Here is a 16,578-nt window from a genome sequence, read left to right on the forward strand (position 1 = left end):
AAGAGTGCCACATGGCAGGTAGAAGCAGACTAGTAAAGTTGCCAGCCTGCAGGATGGGGGGTCATTATGTCTGGTTCCGCTGTACATTTAATACCCATAAAAACGCTGACTCCTGTTAGACCTCCAACTCTGGAGCTATAACCGCCCTGGCCCCCTTTTTTCCTGCTGCGTGTCTGTGTTTAATCCTCCAAAGGCAATCGAATAGCAGGAACACAACTTCAAAAGAGGCGCTAACTGCAAACACTCTGACAGTTAACCTGCAGCTCCATGTAGCTCACCTTCAGAGTGCAGCTCTGATATTATTTTGGGCTTTCGGTTGTGTAGTTACTGAAATATGTACCCTTTTTTAAAATCCTTTTTATCTACTGAACTTTTTATTTATGCTCAATAGATTGTTGAGGGGTGACCTCAAATGAAAGGAACAGAGAAGAGGCAATACCATCAAGAAATAAAAACACTTTCATGTTAGGTAATATCATTTGATAGATCAAGTGGGTTAATTAAGATGAAAACTAAGTTATATAAAAAGGCCTTTCATTTGCAAGAAGGGTAATTACCTTATTCACATACTATACTTTTATTTATGTTTTTAGCATTATATAATATGCCTTTGATATAGAATACTATGAAATACTATATCATGACTATTTTCTGTCCAAAAATGTTTTTGAGGTCAAAACATACAAGCCATTTTTTTAATTACATGCGATATTAGGACTTTTTTCAACCTATACTATTCATTTGAATACAGTTTTCGTCATAATATACTGTGCTATGACTTTTTTGTAACATACAGTATGGTAATCTGTACTATTTATATTTCTGAAGATAATATACTATGTGTTTTTTTTAGATCCTTACCAGTACTTTGTGGGTCCCATTATGCTAGCACCTTATTCTTCCGACTTCAATTCTATTCCTTGTTTTAGACACATTAAATTATGACTTTTTAAGAGATTCCTTAATGTTTATGACTTTTTGACATATCATAGTATGACATTTTACGCCCTTTCTAAATTTTTCGTACTAGCTTTGACTTTAAAGACATCAAATCGACAAAAATACGACTTTTCCTGATTTTATGACATAATATTGGCCTATGATCATTTTTGATTTTAAGCATACTATTCTATGACTTAAATATTTATTTTACAACCTCTTATAGCATAATATACTTTTTATTTAATGATTTCCATATGAGGACATTTCTATACAACATCTACAAATAAGGGATTGGAACTGTTAATACAACATTTCAAAAATATTCAAACGTCAATTTATTTTAAAGCGTGTGTTTTGTTACAGAAATCAGGGGCACTAAAATTAAAATCCAGTTAAAGCTTTGAAATAAGAGCAGTCAAAGTCCCATGAAAAAAATCAGCAGATCATTTATTACATACAGAAACATGAAACAATATAACAAAGGGGTAATATATATAACGTTCATGTACAGTGAATTCCTTCCTGTGCATAACCAAGAGAGAGTTGAGGCTTTTTCTCTTACTGATCGGTGTAATTAAGTGTTTTTCCACACACTTGTGGCTGAACATGGTAAACAGGTTTGAGAAGTTCCTGTAGAATTTGTTTTAGCTAACCAAAAAATGCAACAAACCAAAAAGAAACTGCAGTGCTTGTCTCTCTGCTTTGTTCTACTGTCAGCTCAAAAGAAGAGTCCTCTCATCCTCCGGCCGATGCCCTGTCTGTCGTACAGGACGTTGAACTTGTTAATGAACTGGTTCATGCTGTTGCAGGTCTTGGTGATGGTGCCTAGGTAGGCCATGAGACCCACGTCATTACATTGCTGCACGAGAAGAAGAAAGGCAACGTTACACAGAGCAAAAACTTAAAGAGTGTGAGACTGCCTGTTAAAATCGGATCATGAAAATCTAATCATTCATGGTTATACGTTTCTGTCTTATGTGTGACAATTCAATTCAGGAAGTTAGTGTCAGAACAAAGACGGAGTCAGCTGAGAAAGAAATCTGAAATGCGCCATATCACAATATAACGTAGAATCGCAATACTGTCTTATCCGTGTCTTAAGTATCGTGATAGTATCGTATCGTGGGGACCCTGGTGATTCCCACCCCTATTGATTAGGACTAGTTGAAAGGAAATCGTATTGTTCATAATTGTTTCCTGCTAAATAAACATCAATCTTTTTTTTCCTATGTCAATCAATCATATGCAAACACCAAAAACATTTAAAGATTCATCCTCCTAACTTATGTCCTCTCCATAGCTAACAATAAGTGTTGTTTGGAGTCGACTGTTGTCCAAAAACAATTAACGACTCACTATAATCCAGATTATAGTGCTGAATTGCATGTTTTGCATTATGATTAACATGAGTGTATGTGTTTTATTGAAACAATTTACAAGAATCTAAACAATGTATAAATAAGCAGCTAAAAATAATAACCAGAAATTCATTATTTACTCCAATCTGCAAAGGAGTTGTTGGTTTTAGCCTTTAAATGGGATTCTTTTCTCTCCAAGAATAACATGTCAGCCATAAAAAAAAGCATGCTTACATCATAGAAGTCTGTTTTGAATTTTATGGTGCTGAGGACCGGCAATCTGTGGCACAGGGCGTTCGCTTCTCGGAGGATTTCGTGGTTAAACGGCACCTCTCCTGCAAGGAATCACGACAGAGGGGAAATAGAAAAAAACATGTTCAGCTCAGTAAACTAAAATAAAGAGGTGTCATCAAGAAAGTATCTAACGGAGTCTTGTAATTAAGGAGGTGTGTTCGAGGGGCCTCCATTAATGGTGTCCAAGTGAGGAAAGGAAACATCTTATCTATGGACAGCTGTTTTCCAGACATATTTCCACATTCTTTGCTCTAACTGCCTCATTAAAAGGGCTGCCGTCCTCTCACCTGATTCCACGGCTTTGACGTACTCTAGGATGATCCTCACCCGGCTGTGGAGCATCTTTATCGCACTGTGCTGGGCTATGAGGTGCTCAGCAACTAGCAGAGAAGAAACAGAGAACATTTAATAAAACCTGTTCAGACACAATTCATTTTTTATGACAGCATTTAATATTAGTGTGGTCACAGGACAGCAGGTTACTTTGAAATACCATCGCTATTATAAGCATCTAAATGAGTGTTATTTTAAGAAAAGAACATCTGAAAAGGACTTCAGTTATAATGTTAACTGTAATGCACGTAAACTTCTAGCTTAACTGTACATTCCCATCACATTTGAATTATTGCTTTCTATTTAAACTTCTTTAAAGCAGATGGTTAACAGCTGACATGATATTGGTGAGCATGTAAACTCACTCGCAGCGTTTTAAGTTTCAAAAAAGGTTAGAACATGTGACAATAACTCATACCTGTAGAGTTTTCTCCAGTGCCGGTGGCTGTCATTCGAGCTACGTGGTCAACACCGATTCTCTCCGCTTCCTCTGTGGCCAGAGTGTACGTCAGCTCAGCAAACAGCATGGTAGCCTTCATTAAATAAAACATGTCAGATAAGACTGCTCTGTAGGAAACTAGGTCACTGCTTCTGAAAAAGGTATTTCAGATAATAAAAAGATTACCTCGCCATTGATGATGTCAATCACTGACTCATAAACACTGACAGGAAGCTGAAGGAGAAAAAAAACACAGTGTTTAAAGCAGATCTCACTTACAGACAACTTATGCATGAGGTGAAAATGCATGAAACTCACATCTGTGTGTTTGGTCATTGGGTTGAGCTTGAGGAAAAGAGGGCTCTCAATAATCTCACACACCTGGCAGACAACAGGGAAATAACAGTAAACAAAATGTAGCACACACAATCTGAAATTAGAGTTACATTTTGAGAGCAGAAGCCCAAAAAAGGACTTTTATCACTTAATAGCCATTACTTTTGTATAAATCGTACACCAAAGAGTATTTACTCTTGGACATATGACTTTACATTACCAACAACAAAATGTGCTGTACATATCCCCATTTTAGCGTACCTGCTTGTGAATATGGATGTCAGATGCGTCAGGGGGTCCACCTGTGGTGTACCAGCCCAAAAACTCCATCTCTTTAAAGACCTGTTTGACTGAGAGACGAAACAAATAGGAAATAAGAACTACAGCAAGCATGTGAATTTCTGTATAACCACCTTTGACATTTTTCAAGGAGTGAATTTAATTTGTAGTCCTTTATTAAAGCTACTATGAACTACAAATATAGTATGCTGATTAATTACCTTTTTATGAGATCTTATGCCAAGACATAAGAGATGGCTTTACTACATTTAATAAATAATGAAAGGAGAATTGTAACAAGACGAATAGCATAGTATAGAGTCGTATTATTGTCTTGCATCTTTCACAGATACAAACTACTTACATTGTTCCTCCTTGGTGTAGTAGTACTCCTTGTCAATATGCACCCGATCATCTATGGTGTGGGACAGCAGCTCAAAGGAGTTCATCACCTCTATGTTTCTCCCCTCCTGCTTCCCGATCAGGGCGCCAATAACTGAACAGTGGAAAAAAAATCACATTAATTCATGCATTACATTACTGTTTACGTGCCATTGTTTTTCAGTAGTGTTGTCTCACATACCCTGCATTGGACGTCCCTCTTGTGAGCGGATGCGTATCCAGTGGTCAGATATGTTGAGGATAACCAGAGGGTGTAAGGCCACAGATACGCTTCCAGTGACGCCTGCAGCCATAACACTGGGGCTGGCTACAGTCGAACAGAGACACAACAAGAGGAGATTAAACATCTACAGATAGTTTCAGAAGAACAAAACAAGCAAATTAATACACAGTCACATTTTTCATTTACTGACAGCTTTTAGAAGATTGAATCAGACAATCAGAAAACACAACCACTCCCATACATATATTTAACAAACATACAGTAGCTTAAATAGATTAAGATAATTTTTCAAACCACTATTTATGTTGTAATTCTGTTTCCAATAATAGTTAAATACACAGATATATATATGGATAATATTTCAACATTATACGATTTAAAAGTTTACTGAAACCATCAGAAACCAGGACTATACAGACTTTAATAATGGTTGATTTATTGAAGGTTATTTTGTTATTGCAATATTCAATATTATCACATATTTCATTGTAGAGTTGGGGGAAAATAAAGGACAATGAATAGGTATTTAGACTGACTTATACGAGACATTTTTTAAATCTTAGATTAAGATTCATAGTAGGTCTCTTATTTTATATATATTTTTTAAAAAACACTTATTTGCAAATGTTCCTTAATTTGCTTTTTATTGATACTGTACCACTACCAAAATACTAACTTTATATGTTATATGATCTGTGTTATATCTTTGAAGGTATGCACATTAACTAAATAAACATTAACACAACAATGAAATGTTTGATATTGTAGAGTATGATCTTCTTTGGTTCCATAGAAAACATGTCAATTACATTTACTGAAAGCTAAAGATAGGCCCATTCATCACATGGACAGCGGAACAGCCTTTAATAGAGATTTGGGTGTTGTTATGACTAGTCAGTATGTTTTCCATCAAACCTGCCGGAGTGGACATAGTTATGTTTACATCCATGACGCTAACTCCAGTAATAAAGCAGGAAAGCATATGAAAATACTAATTAAAACAACACAAAGTGATGCATTTGTTGACAGCTTTATAGCAGAGCCGTGTACGTTAGCCCGCTTATGTCAGCAAGCTAGCTAACTATCACCTTAAACATCACTAAATCAACACTTACACACATCCACAACACACATGTATCACATATGCGAAGGTGTTTATTTTAATATCGGGCATAAATGTTGAGATAAGTGAGAAATACTCGCCTGCCCCATCCACTTCCATTCCTCCACCATTGCTGGTCGCCATCTTGTCCGGTAATCCGCGCAGGCGCAGTGCGCCCTTCACCTAAACAACCGTTAGGTGGCAGTGTTGCAGGAAGTATTCACAATCTGTAATTTAAAAAAAAAAAGGGGGGGGGGTGGGAATCAACTTTAATAAGCACTTCTTCCACCTCTGACCACTTAGTTACTGTACTACATTTGCCAGGTGTTTACAGAAAGACCGCCACTGTGTTTATATAATTCAGTATAAATGCCCCCTATTTTCTCCCTTTATTTTTTCGTTAGTTTTGATAACATGTATTTTATGATGTATTCTCGGCGAAATTGTGTTCGTCTTTAATGTCAGAAAGAAACACGCTGTGTTTCTGTGTGTTTCAAATAAAGAAGTCCACATTACATATGGCAGGCTAACTGCCGCTCGGTCCTTCCGCGGAGGGACATGTTTCCGGGGGACTAGCTGAGGTAGCACAACCTGTGTGCGCTGGGATATCAGTCCGTGTTCAAGGTTTTAATAGTTTTGTTTACAAAATGGATGAATATAAAGCCTGTAACCTGGATTATTTTCCAGAAAACATCTTAATTGATGTATTGTCGTTTTTGAGCGTACGAGAGGTCGTCAGAGCCGGGAGGTAAGTGACATTTAACTTTGCTGACATCTTGTTTAACCAGTTATTCGTCTTGTGAAAGAAAACAGTGTCTTTTGTTGGGACTAATTTATGTCACATGATGAAGTTACTTGTGTTTTTTTTACGCTGTTTTTCTTAGAGTGTGTAAGAGATGGAAACGTCTCGTCAAAGACCAAAAACTGTGGAGACTTGTGGATCTGACTGCATGGAAAGGGGTGAGAGTGTTTCTGCCGATGTGGCTTCACCCTTTTTCTCTCCATTGATCTTTTTATAGCCATGTCATTAATGAAACAAACATGTAGTCATGAAGGATGCCTCTTGTTTTATGGCGCCCTATTATATTAGTTTGTCTTTATGTTCTTGTTGTCTTCTGAGTTTAGTGTTTTTAGTATGAGTCTCTATTGTTGTTGTTATTTTTCTACTCTTATGTATTTATGTTTTGTATATTCTAAAGACCACCTTAAGCACGTATATTGCTAACTAGCTTAGGCTGTGGTGTGTGGCATTGGTTATTGCTACATACTTGTCACAATGCAAATAAACGTATAAATAATAACAAGCAATCTTTGCAAGTGGCCTCTAAACATACAGTTGCTTATACATTATGATCACATGTAACTATAACACTTCACCCAAGAGCGATGACGGAAAGGCTCTACTCTCTATCTGAAGTCCAACAACGATGTCAGGAGACCCAGTTTCATTGAGAAACGTATGTTAAAGTTTTATAGGTCACAGCAAATCAATTACAAAAATCATACGTAGTTATCCTATTCTACAAAGTGCTTCCATCTGTAAAAGAACAAAGAAGAAACTACTCCATCAGAGGCTTCGTGTCCAGGACATGACAATTTCTTAGGCCTCATTAGGAAATACTAAAATAAACAAACTCACATTTGTTTTCAGCTTTTGATACAGGGATGTGTGTACTCAGTCAATACAAGAGTCCTTAAAAAATCATGAAGTACTGAAAACAAGACTTGCCATGACTTTGACTACTAAATCGTTCTCCACCACCTTTTACTGAAATTTAAGCATTTGTAGTTATACACCTGGCGTATCTATCTTTAAAAATTGACTATTGATTTCAATATTTCCATGTTTTCTGAGGTATAACCTTTTCAATGTTTCAATACCTTATGTGAAAAGCCTTTGTGTAAAGAATGTGCTCCACAAATAACCTTGTCTTGCCATAACTCTCGTTAGAAGTGAATGCTGTTCATATGCATTCTGTGTCAGTGCAATATTGACCCAAGCTGTCTCTTTTGCCTCCCATCCCCCACACTCGACACATACACGGACCGTCCATTGTGTGTTAGGTGACATCCCGCATACTCTGGCTCCTGCTGCGTCAGTACCTGGGTTGTGGACTACGGTGCCTGCGGTTGCGTGGTTTGCTCCTTTCTGCCCGAGGGGGAACCTTTCTGTCTGAGTCTTGGCTAAAAGCTTTGTCCACAAAATGCCCTCGGCTGAGTAAGCTCTATCTTCTGCACGCCGACCTGCGAGGCCTGCCCAGTTGCCAGCTCCTCCCTCCATCTTTGCAGGTCCTAGAGCTGCGTGGCTGTGAGCTGCCGCGAGAATTCTTTAACCAGACTTCACCTGCTCGTTCCCAAGAAACACCAGAAGCCACATCCAGTGTTGGTGCTCAACAGAAAAGAAGGGATCAGAAAGGAAAAGGGCAAGCCTCTCCATCAGGGATTGGCATTGATACCTTAGTCCTCAACAACGTGCCCTCTTTCACAGACCAGCATCTGCAGAGTCTGACAACATGGGAGAGGCTCAGTCGCTTGGAGCTGCGCGACACCTTTCGTGTGACAGCTAATGGGCTCAGGAGCAGTGCTGCCAAGGAGGCCGTCTGTGGTGTGGAAGGGCTCTCCAGACTGAAGTTTCTGGAAATTGGCATCACTGGGCGGCAAGGCTACCAGTTACAGATGGCCTCCCTCGGGCTGGGGGCAGGATGGCTGGGCCTGGAGGAGCTGAGTCTGGGGGGTAAGGAGGTGGGGCCGGGATTGCTCTGCGCCAGCCGCCTGAAGGACCTGAAGGGTCTGTGCCTGTGGGCCTGCACGCTCAGCAAGATGCAGATAGTGCGGAGCTGCAGGATGCTCCGTGGACTCCGCCGGCTGGAGTTTTTGGACGTGATCTTCCAGCCTCCGCAGTGTCCACCTGTAGTGGAGGGTGAGGGCGGTGGTGGCGGTGGTGGAGAAGAGCAGGACAATGATGAAGCAGCGGGTGGAGATAACAGCAATGATGAGAACAGGACACTGGATGCAAACGATCCCATACCCAGTCTGCGTCGCTCACTGGCTGCCCTGCTGCCATCATGCTCTGTAGTTTTCACCAACTGCTCTGTTCAGATTAACCCAGACTAAATCTCGACAACTCCTTTATACAGCAAGTAGCAAATAGAGATACAGTTCCCTTTCACACAAGCATATGTCATTTTATGTAGTGTTATAGGTATAACAAACTATTGTTTTTCTTATTGTGTCATGATACAACAAGATATCACAAATTAAGCAAAGCAGGTTCCAGATATGAATCAGATCTTATTTTGTTTTTTTTAAGGATCGCTGTTAAAACATTTACTGTGTAATACATTTTTAGTAATCTGTCAAAATGCAGAGGAGTAAAATTAGATTTCAACTAAAAATGGTTGGCTTCTAGATAAGCAAAATGTTTCATATAATTCAGGGCTATTTTTGTTTTTTTAGATCCATACATTTCCAGTTGGTTTTAACAGAATATTTTACAAACATTGTCCTTCAAACTTGGATAAAAGCTTACTTTTCTTAATGGTGCTATATATTGTGATGTACGTAATACATTTGTATGGAAAACCGAATGAGAATCTCTTGATGTGTGAAATAACCAGACTGTCTTCAATACACTTTTAAACTTAGGCACAAAAACAACTTGTGAAACTGTCACAGCTAGAGTGTGAAGCCACAAGCAGTCGTACAACAGAAGAGTACAGCTGGCACTGGTTTCCTGTTCCTTCACAATGTAAACAATCAGGAAGAAAACACATCTGATATAAGCAGGCGTTTGGTTTTGGGTGTGAAAGAAAAACAGCAAGGGATATTTAAATTAGTGTTTATCAAGTCCCAATTCTGTTTCACTTTTACTTTTTACCTTTAGGATTTTTAGAAAATAAGAAATGGTGATCGTTAATGTCTGTTTAATGTGTTTTTGAAAACCATTAATGTACTTTTTGGAAAATCATTACCTATAAAATAGTAGAAAACATGGAAGATGTATGTCTTCGAAGTGAATTGAATTGTGATGCATTGAAACCAACCATTTTCGTTTTAACACTCTTTAGAATACATATTAGAAATTGTTCTGAATAAAATATTTTGAACAAATACATCTTTTGTATCATTTGTCTTTCAGTTCTGTATCGTATTAGTAATTGCACCATATTTTAAAAACTCCAATAAAGATCTATGTTTTGATTGATGGACTGACAACATAAAACTAAGACTTTTGTGCTTATTAGTAAAAATGTTTTGGAATATGAAATATATTCTGTCATTTAACTGATGTTTTCAGTAATTAAAACATGACCTCATACTCACAAGTTCCCTACGTATACTTCTATGCTAAGACTAAGATAAACAGCATCCAGTGGTTTAGTGGACAAGTTGGATGAGCTTATATTTGTTATAATATATTTATATTATCCCGGCATTAACACATTTATGCAGTTGTTTTAAATGTCAATATGATTAGGTGCACGTGGCCAGGCCATAGACTGTTTATATTAGGGGTTAAGCTTCTGAAGAAAACAAAAGTAATGTAACGAAAATACAGGACATTCCCCTAAAATAGGCAGGGAACTAGGGCGGGTCGACGTCTTACTGACGTCAGTGTAAACGAATCACACGCTTTCTTCTGCTATAGTTCTGACCAATGGGGAGCCGTTTGAATGCAGCCCACCGACCAATGAAGGTTCGTGCAGGCCAGCTTTTTGAAAACGTTGGCGGCCGGGAGAGTTCGAGATAGTAACTCTGGGGTTTCTTTACCTAACCGTGAATACTTCCGTCCTTCACTACAATGCAGGTAAATCTATTTATTAGTCTTTGTTAGACAAACAAGACTGTGTTAAAGACCAGGGCAACAAACGATTCGTATACACCAATTCAGTTTGGTGTAACAAGGAACACATTTTAGCTAAATAAGCTAGCTAAAGTTAGCGTTGGGTTTCCTAAGCTAACTGAGCATGACGCCACCTTATATTCTGTTAAACGCCGTATATAACGCACGTATATATTATTTACAATAGCAAGTGTGATTTAATCGAATTAACCCCAGGATTAGTAGGTCCCATATTACATGGTCCCTGCATTAAACCCAACCTGAGACCAGGGAGCCAACGTTAGCGTAATCCTAGCCTAACAATGGCCTACAGAAACTGTTCTCATTTCGAAAAAAAAAAAAACCTTCAACGTTATAATTTTAAACGAAGACTAACACTGAAGCTACAGGAAACCCTTGTAGATATTTAAATAATGCATGCAGCGACTCGAAATATGACTATCATCTAGCTTTAACATATTTCATTTAAAGCAATCAATCGATTTAAATTCGCCTTTGTTATCGTATTACAAAGTAGTGAAACATTAGTAGTGCATTATTATCTTACACTATAGATCTTTTCCAACGTGTTGCTAAAAATGTTGACTATAATACTAAATCCAACTGTACGGATCTTTGATTTGAGGCCTCTGAAATAGTTTGTGATGAAAAGATGTTAACTATAGTACAAAAGGAAATACATTTTTTATCCCAATAAATCTAAATGAGTCTTCAGGTAAATAGGTTTAAACTTTCAGCTCATCTTAGAGTCTAAATGACAAGAAAAGATGCATTAAGCTCAAATGTATGGCAAGTTAATGTGAGCTGTATTTATTTCTTTACAGAATAAGGAAAATCATGAGCCCAGGGGTTTCACACGACCGGTAAGATATCATATTTGTAAAATATATATACATGTATATTTCCAGCTGTGGTCAAACTAGATTTCATATTTGGAACTACAACTGACCATTCACAATGCCATTAGTAGCTAATATTGGTTTTTAAAATAGACTGGAAACTATTATGGCTGGAACAAAATGATAACAATGGGTTTCTTATTTGTGTTTGCTTCTGTGTTGCAGTTCACAGCCACAAGCCTGATGGCAGGCCCACAGCGGGCTCAGGTGAAACCGCGAGCAGAGATGGACCATAATGCCACCACAGGTAACATTACAGCCTCTTTTATAAATAACATTCAAAAACCTTAAAAGTTCCAATTTTAATTGTATTATCATTTCAGGCTCAGGTAGAGAGTGTGTTGGCGCATCCTCCAGCGCAGCCCCAAAGTACGTATAATCCTTAAAAACAGCTTTCCTTTTTTTTTTGCCAGTTGTCCTTTTTGTAATGCTTTCCCAAATCAAAGTGGTTAATCTGAGTAGAAATATAAATATCCATCTTTGTGCTTTCATCAGGAAATTCTCCATCAATGACTTTGACATCGGTCGACCTTTAGGGAAAGGCAAATTTGGAAATGTGTACCTTGCAAAGGTGAAGGCTCTGGACTCCATTGTGGCACTGAAGGTGTTGTTCAAGTCACAAATGGAGAAGGAAGGCGTGGAGCATCAACTCAGAAGGGAGATTGAGATTCAGGCACATCTTAAGTGAGTATCCTGAAAAACATTGGATAAATGACAAGGATAGAAACATCTCAGTATAACTTCCTTGTAGGTTATTTGCTACCATCTACTGATACTGATTTGGAGGTTATATTTGCTTAAAGCTTTGTGATTGCTAATCAACTGGATAATAGAGTAACGCATACAATCTATTTACTAAACCTGCTAACAGGATTTTTTTTAATTTTAAATCTTCTGCCATGAACATGCTGACTTGAAATGTCTTTCAATCTGTTTTCGAAAACTAATGGCTGCCTCAAAACACAATCTGTTTTCTCCACAGGCACCCCAACATTTTGCGCTTCTACAATTATTTCCATGATCAGACCAGGGTGTTCTTGGTGCTTGAGTACGCCCCACGTGGTGAAATGTACAAGGAGCTTCAGAGATGTGGAAGATTTGATGACCAGCGTACTGCAACAGTAAGATATGATGTTGCTTGTCAAAGATATTTTATTTGTGCTGTTATTTAGTCAGAGAACCTAGTTTTGGAATTGTTAATTCCTTCAAAGACTTTGTGTTAAAAGCGAAGTTTGACCAATGGACACTTGTATCTACAATTTAGTTTTTGTTATGTTGAATTATAAGTATTGCTTTAACTGTTTTTACATTTGTATTGTATATCAAGTTAACCTCTTTACATTTTCAGTACATGGAGGAGATATCGGACGCACTGTTGTATTGCCATGAAAGGAAAGTGATTCATCGTGATATCAAGCCAGAGAATCTGCTTCTGGGCTATCGTGGAGAGCTGAAAATTGCAGATTTTGGATGGTCTGTCCATGCACCCTCTCTAAGGTAAGGATCCAGTGTAAAGTTCTGCTGTGTTTTTATCAGAACTGGCTCATTACTGATGTATCCTGTCACACGTTGCTGCTTTTCTTAGCTCACATCTTGTTTTTAAATCACTCCAGACGTCGTACAATGTGCGGGACTCTGGACTACCTCCCTCCAGAGATGATTGAGGGTCATACTCACAGTGAGAAGGTGGACCTGTGGTGCATCGGGGTCCTCTGCTACGAATGCTTGGTCGGCAACCCACCTTTTGAAACTGCCAGCCATTCAGAAACATACAAAAGAATTATGAAGGTTGGTGTTGGGCAAATATGAATGTTGAGAAATCTTAAAGGAGAGTTTGAGAGAAACACCTGAAAGAACTGTATTTAACCATATGAATTAACTTTAAGGTTGTCCCTCCTATATGATTATGAGCATGACCACATAAGGACTTGAACTGTGCAATAACTTGCAGAAAATAATTTGCTGAGTTCATGAAGGGAAGGTTTACCCAAACATTTAAAATGCATATTTTTCCTTTTGCCTGTAGAGCAATTTGATGTGTTTATTTAAAGATTTCAATGATGTCATAGGTTCTCTTACACCAGTCATTGTTTAGATTTCATTAATATAGGATATCCTACTGTTTGCAGGTAGATTTGAAGTTCCCAAAAAACATCTCAGATGGTGCTCGGGACCTGATCTCCACGCTGCTTCGCCACAGCCCCGCCGATCGTCTCTCGCTAAAGAATGTAATAGATCATCCGTGGGTGCGCGCCAACTCTCGCAGAGTCCTACCTCCCGTCTTCCCTGGGACCAAATCCTGAGCCCAGCTTGCCTGCCACGCCACCATGTTTTGATGTCACTGTCATGTTCTTTAAACTGCCATTATTTGGACACATTTTATGATCGTTATAAATGTGTGGCCACTTTTTATGTTGTACAGTGTGATGTCCTTATCTATGTTTAGCTAGAGGTGTTTTTATGGTTATTTCCTACCTGAACCTTTTCTTTGTATGTACACAGTTCTATTTCGACTTTCTTTATCTGACGGTGTTGACACCAAAGTACTGCTTTTGGACTGATTATATTCTCTAATAGTTTGAGATGATATGTTTGAGGGTTGGGCTTGATAGCCTGTGTTTATTTTCACTCAAGCTACGCTTTACATTTCCAATAAATATTCTAAAACACTGTTTTGATCATTTAAGTAATTGATTGATTTAGTCACTCAATTAGCCAATCCCAACAGTTTGCCGTAACATACATTTTATATTCCGTTTTTTAAACGGCTTTACATAGTGGTGAATTGAATTCATTTGGAAGCATTTTTAATTTTGTATCTACCTCATTTGCATATAGTGGGGCAAAAAAGTATTTAGTCAGCCACCAATTTTGCAAGTTCTCCCATTTAAAAAGATGAGAGAGGCCTGTAATTGTTATCATAGGTATACCTCAACTATGAGAGACAGAATGAGAAAACAAATCCAGAAAATCACATTGTAGGATTTTTAAAGAATTTATTTTCAAATGATTGTGGAAAATAAGTTTGGTCAATAACAAAAGTTCATCTCAATACTTTGTTATATACCCTTTGTTGGCAATGACAGAGGTCAAACATTTTCTGTAAGTCTTCACAAGGTTTTCACACACTGTTGCTGGTATTTTGGCCCATTCCTCCATGCAGATCTCCTCTAAAGCAGTGATGTTTTGGGGCTGTCGCTGTGCAACACGGACTTTCAACTCCCTCCAAAGATTTTCTATGGGGTTGAGATCTGGAGACTGGCTAGGCCACTCCAGGACCCTGAAATGCTTCTTACGAAGCCACTCCTTCGTTGCCCTGGCGGTGTGTTTGGGATCATTGTCATGCTGAAAGACCCAGCCACGCTTCATCTTCAGTGCCCTTGCTGATGGAAGGAGGTTTTCACTCAAAATCTCACGATACATGGCCCCATTCATTCTTTCCTTTACACGGATCAGTCGTCCTGGTCCCTTTGCAGAAGAACAGCCCCAAAGCATGATGTTTCCACCCCCATGCTTCACAGTAGGTATGGTGTTCTTTGGATGCAACTCTGCATTCTTTCTCCTCCAAACACGACGAGTTGAGTTTTTACCAAAAAGTTTGATTTTGGTTTCATCTGACCATATGACATTCTCCCAATCCTCTTCTGGATCATCCAAATGCCCTCTAGCAAACTGCAGACGGGCCTAGACATGTACTGGCTTAAGCAGGGGGACACATCTGGAACTGCAGGATTTAAGTCCCTGGCGGCGTAGTGTGTTACTGATGGTAGCCTCTGTTACTTTGGTCCCAGCTCTCTGCAGGTCATTCACTAGGTCCCCCCGTGTGGTTCTGGGATTTTTGCTCACCGTTCTTGTGATCATTTTGACCCCACGGGGTGAGATCTTGCGTGGAGCCCCAGATCGAGGGAGATTAGCAGTGGTCTTGTATGTCTTCCATTTTCTAATAATTGCTCCCACAGCTGATTTCTTCACACCAAGCTGCTTATATATTGCAGATTCAGTTTTCCCAGCCTGGTGCAGGTCTACAATTTTGTCTCTGGTCTCCTTTGACAGCTCTTTGGTCTTGGCCATAGTGGAGTTTGGAGTATGACTGTTTGAGGTTGTGGACAGGTGTCTTTTATACTGATAACGAGTTCAAAAAGGTGCCATTAATACAGGTAACGAGTGGAGGACAGAGGAGCCTCTTAAAGAAGAAGTTACAGGTCTGTGAGAGCCAGAAATCTTGCTTGTTTGTAGGTGACCAAATACTTATTTTACCGAGGAATTTACCAATTAATTCATTAAAAATCAGACAATGTGATTTTCTAGATTTTTTTTTCTCATTTTGTCTCTCATAGTTGAAGTGTACCTATGATACAAATTACAGGCATATCTCATCTTTTTAAATGGGAGAACTTGCACAATTGGTGGCTGACTAAATACTTTTTTGCCCCACTGTATATGAAGGAAGAAGAGTTTAGTTAAAAACTAAACTGACCATTGGTTTATGTATGAAGATAGGATTTGCTGCTGCAACAGGTTTTGCTAGTTTTACCTACCAAAACAGAACTCGGTGTACGAAATCCAGTGAAGTGCGTATCCTGAAAAACCTTTTCACAAATATCCAATAGTAAAACTTAGTATAACTCCCTTCTAGGTAATTTGCTACCATCTAATGACTGTTCCCAGAACACGCAAAAACGCTCACAGAATAATGTGTAGGTTAGATTCCCTTTAAACTAAGAATAGACGGAAGCATTTACCCAAGTGTGAAAAGTAATTCTTGACGTTTAAATTATTCTAACGTCATTGCAATACTAACAAAAACTCATTGATAATGTCACGTAGTCACACATCACATATTTGATAAGAGGAATTGATCGCAAAAGGCCGCACGGTAGCGTGGCCGAGCGGTCTAAGGCGCTGGATTAAGGCTCCAGTCTCTTCGGGGGCGTGGGTTCGAATCCCACCGCTGCCAGAATCATTTTTTGTTAAGAGTCCAGTTTCCAATAACTTAAAACCAAGCCAATTACTCCTCGACTGAAATTGGACACATCCAATCACCTTGCTCGTCTACAATTGCTTTACACTGTGAAAGCACCTGAAAGCTCACGAAAGTATTCGCTAGCTTTGCTTGCTTCTGGAAAAT

At 38.7% G+C, this 16,578-nt stretch overlaps 3 protein-coding genes and 1 non-coding gene across 4 annotated transcripts; 3 read left to right on the forward strand and 1 right to left on the reverse strand.

Annotated features, from left to right (window-relative positions):
- Positions 1 to 1,368: 1,368 nt before the first annotated feature.
- cops6 (COP9 signalosome subunit 6) lies at positions 1,369 to 5,948 on the reverse strand. Its single transcript, XM_063876162.1, has 10 exons — positions 5,810 to 5,948; positions 4,565 to 4,690; positions 4,346 to 4,477; positions 3,964 to 4,052; positions 3,685 to 3,747; positions 3,553 to 3,600; positions 3,346 to 3,460; positions 2,882 to 2,974; positions 2,535 to 2,635; positions 1,369 to 1,801 (listed from the first exon to the last, which is right to left on the reverse strand). The coding sequence occupies exons 1-10, from the start codon at positions 5,850 to 5,852 to the stop codon at positions 1,661 to 1,663; spliced, it is 951 nt and encodes a 316-aa protein (XP_063732232.1). The 5' UTR covers positions 5,853 to 5,948; the 3' UTR covers positions 1,369 to 1,660.
- Positions 5,949 to 6,068: 120 nt separating this feature from the next.
- LOC134859599 (F-box/LRR-repeat protein 12-like) lies at positions 6,069 to 9,820 on the forward strand. Its single transcript, XM_063876160.1, has 3 exons — positions 6,069 to 6,456; positions 6,593 to 6,668; positions 7,773 to 9,820. Exons 1-3 carry the CDS (start codon positions 6,356 to 6,358, stop codon positions 8,820 to 8,822), a joined length of 1,227 nt encoding a protein of 408 aa, XP_063732230.1. The 5' UTR covers positions 6,069 to 6,355; the 3' UTR covers positions 8,823 to 9,820.
- Positions 9,821 to 10,289: 469 nt separating this feature from the next.
- Positions 10,290 to 14,122, forward strand: aurkb (aurora kinase B). The gene is made up of 9 exons (XM_063876161.1): positions 10,290 to 10,515; positions 11,376 to 11,414; positions 11,616 to 11,697; positions 11,774 to 11,819; positions 11,946 to 12,134; positions 12,433 to 12,571; positions 12,799 to 12,947; positions 13,064 to 13,238; positions 13,580 to 14,122. Exons 1-9 carry the CDS (start codon positions 10,510 to 10,512, stop codon positions 13,751 to 13,753), a joined length of 999 nt encoding a protein of 332 aa, XP_063732231.1. The 5' UTR covers positions 10,290 to 10,509; the 3' UTR covers positions 13,754 to 14,122.
- Positions 14,123 to 16,325: 2,203 nt separating this feature from the next.
- On the forward strand, positions 16,326 to 16,407 carry trnal-aag (transfer RNA leucine (anticodon AAG)). Its single transcript has one exon. It is a non-coding gene; the product is annotated as a tRNA-Leu (tRNA).
- Positions 16,408 to 16,578: the final 171 nt, after the last annotated feature.

Source organism: Eleginops maclovinus, chromosome 23, assembly GCF_036324505.1.
Source record: "Eleginops maclovinus isolate JMC-PN-2008 ecotype Puerto Natales chromosome 23, JC_Emac_rtc_rv5, whole genome shotgun sequence".
NCBI lineage: Eukaryota > Metazoa > Chordata > Actinopteri > Perciformes > Eleginopidae > Eleginops > Eleginops maclovinus.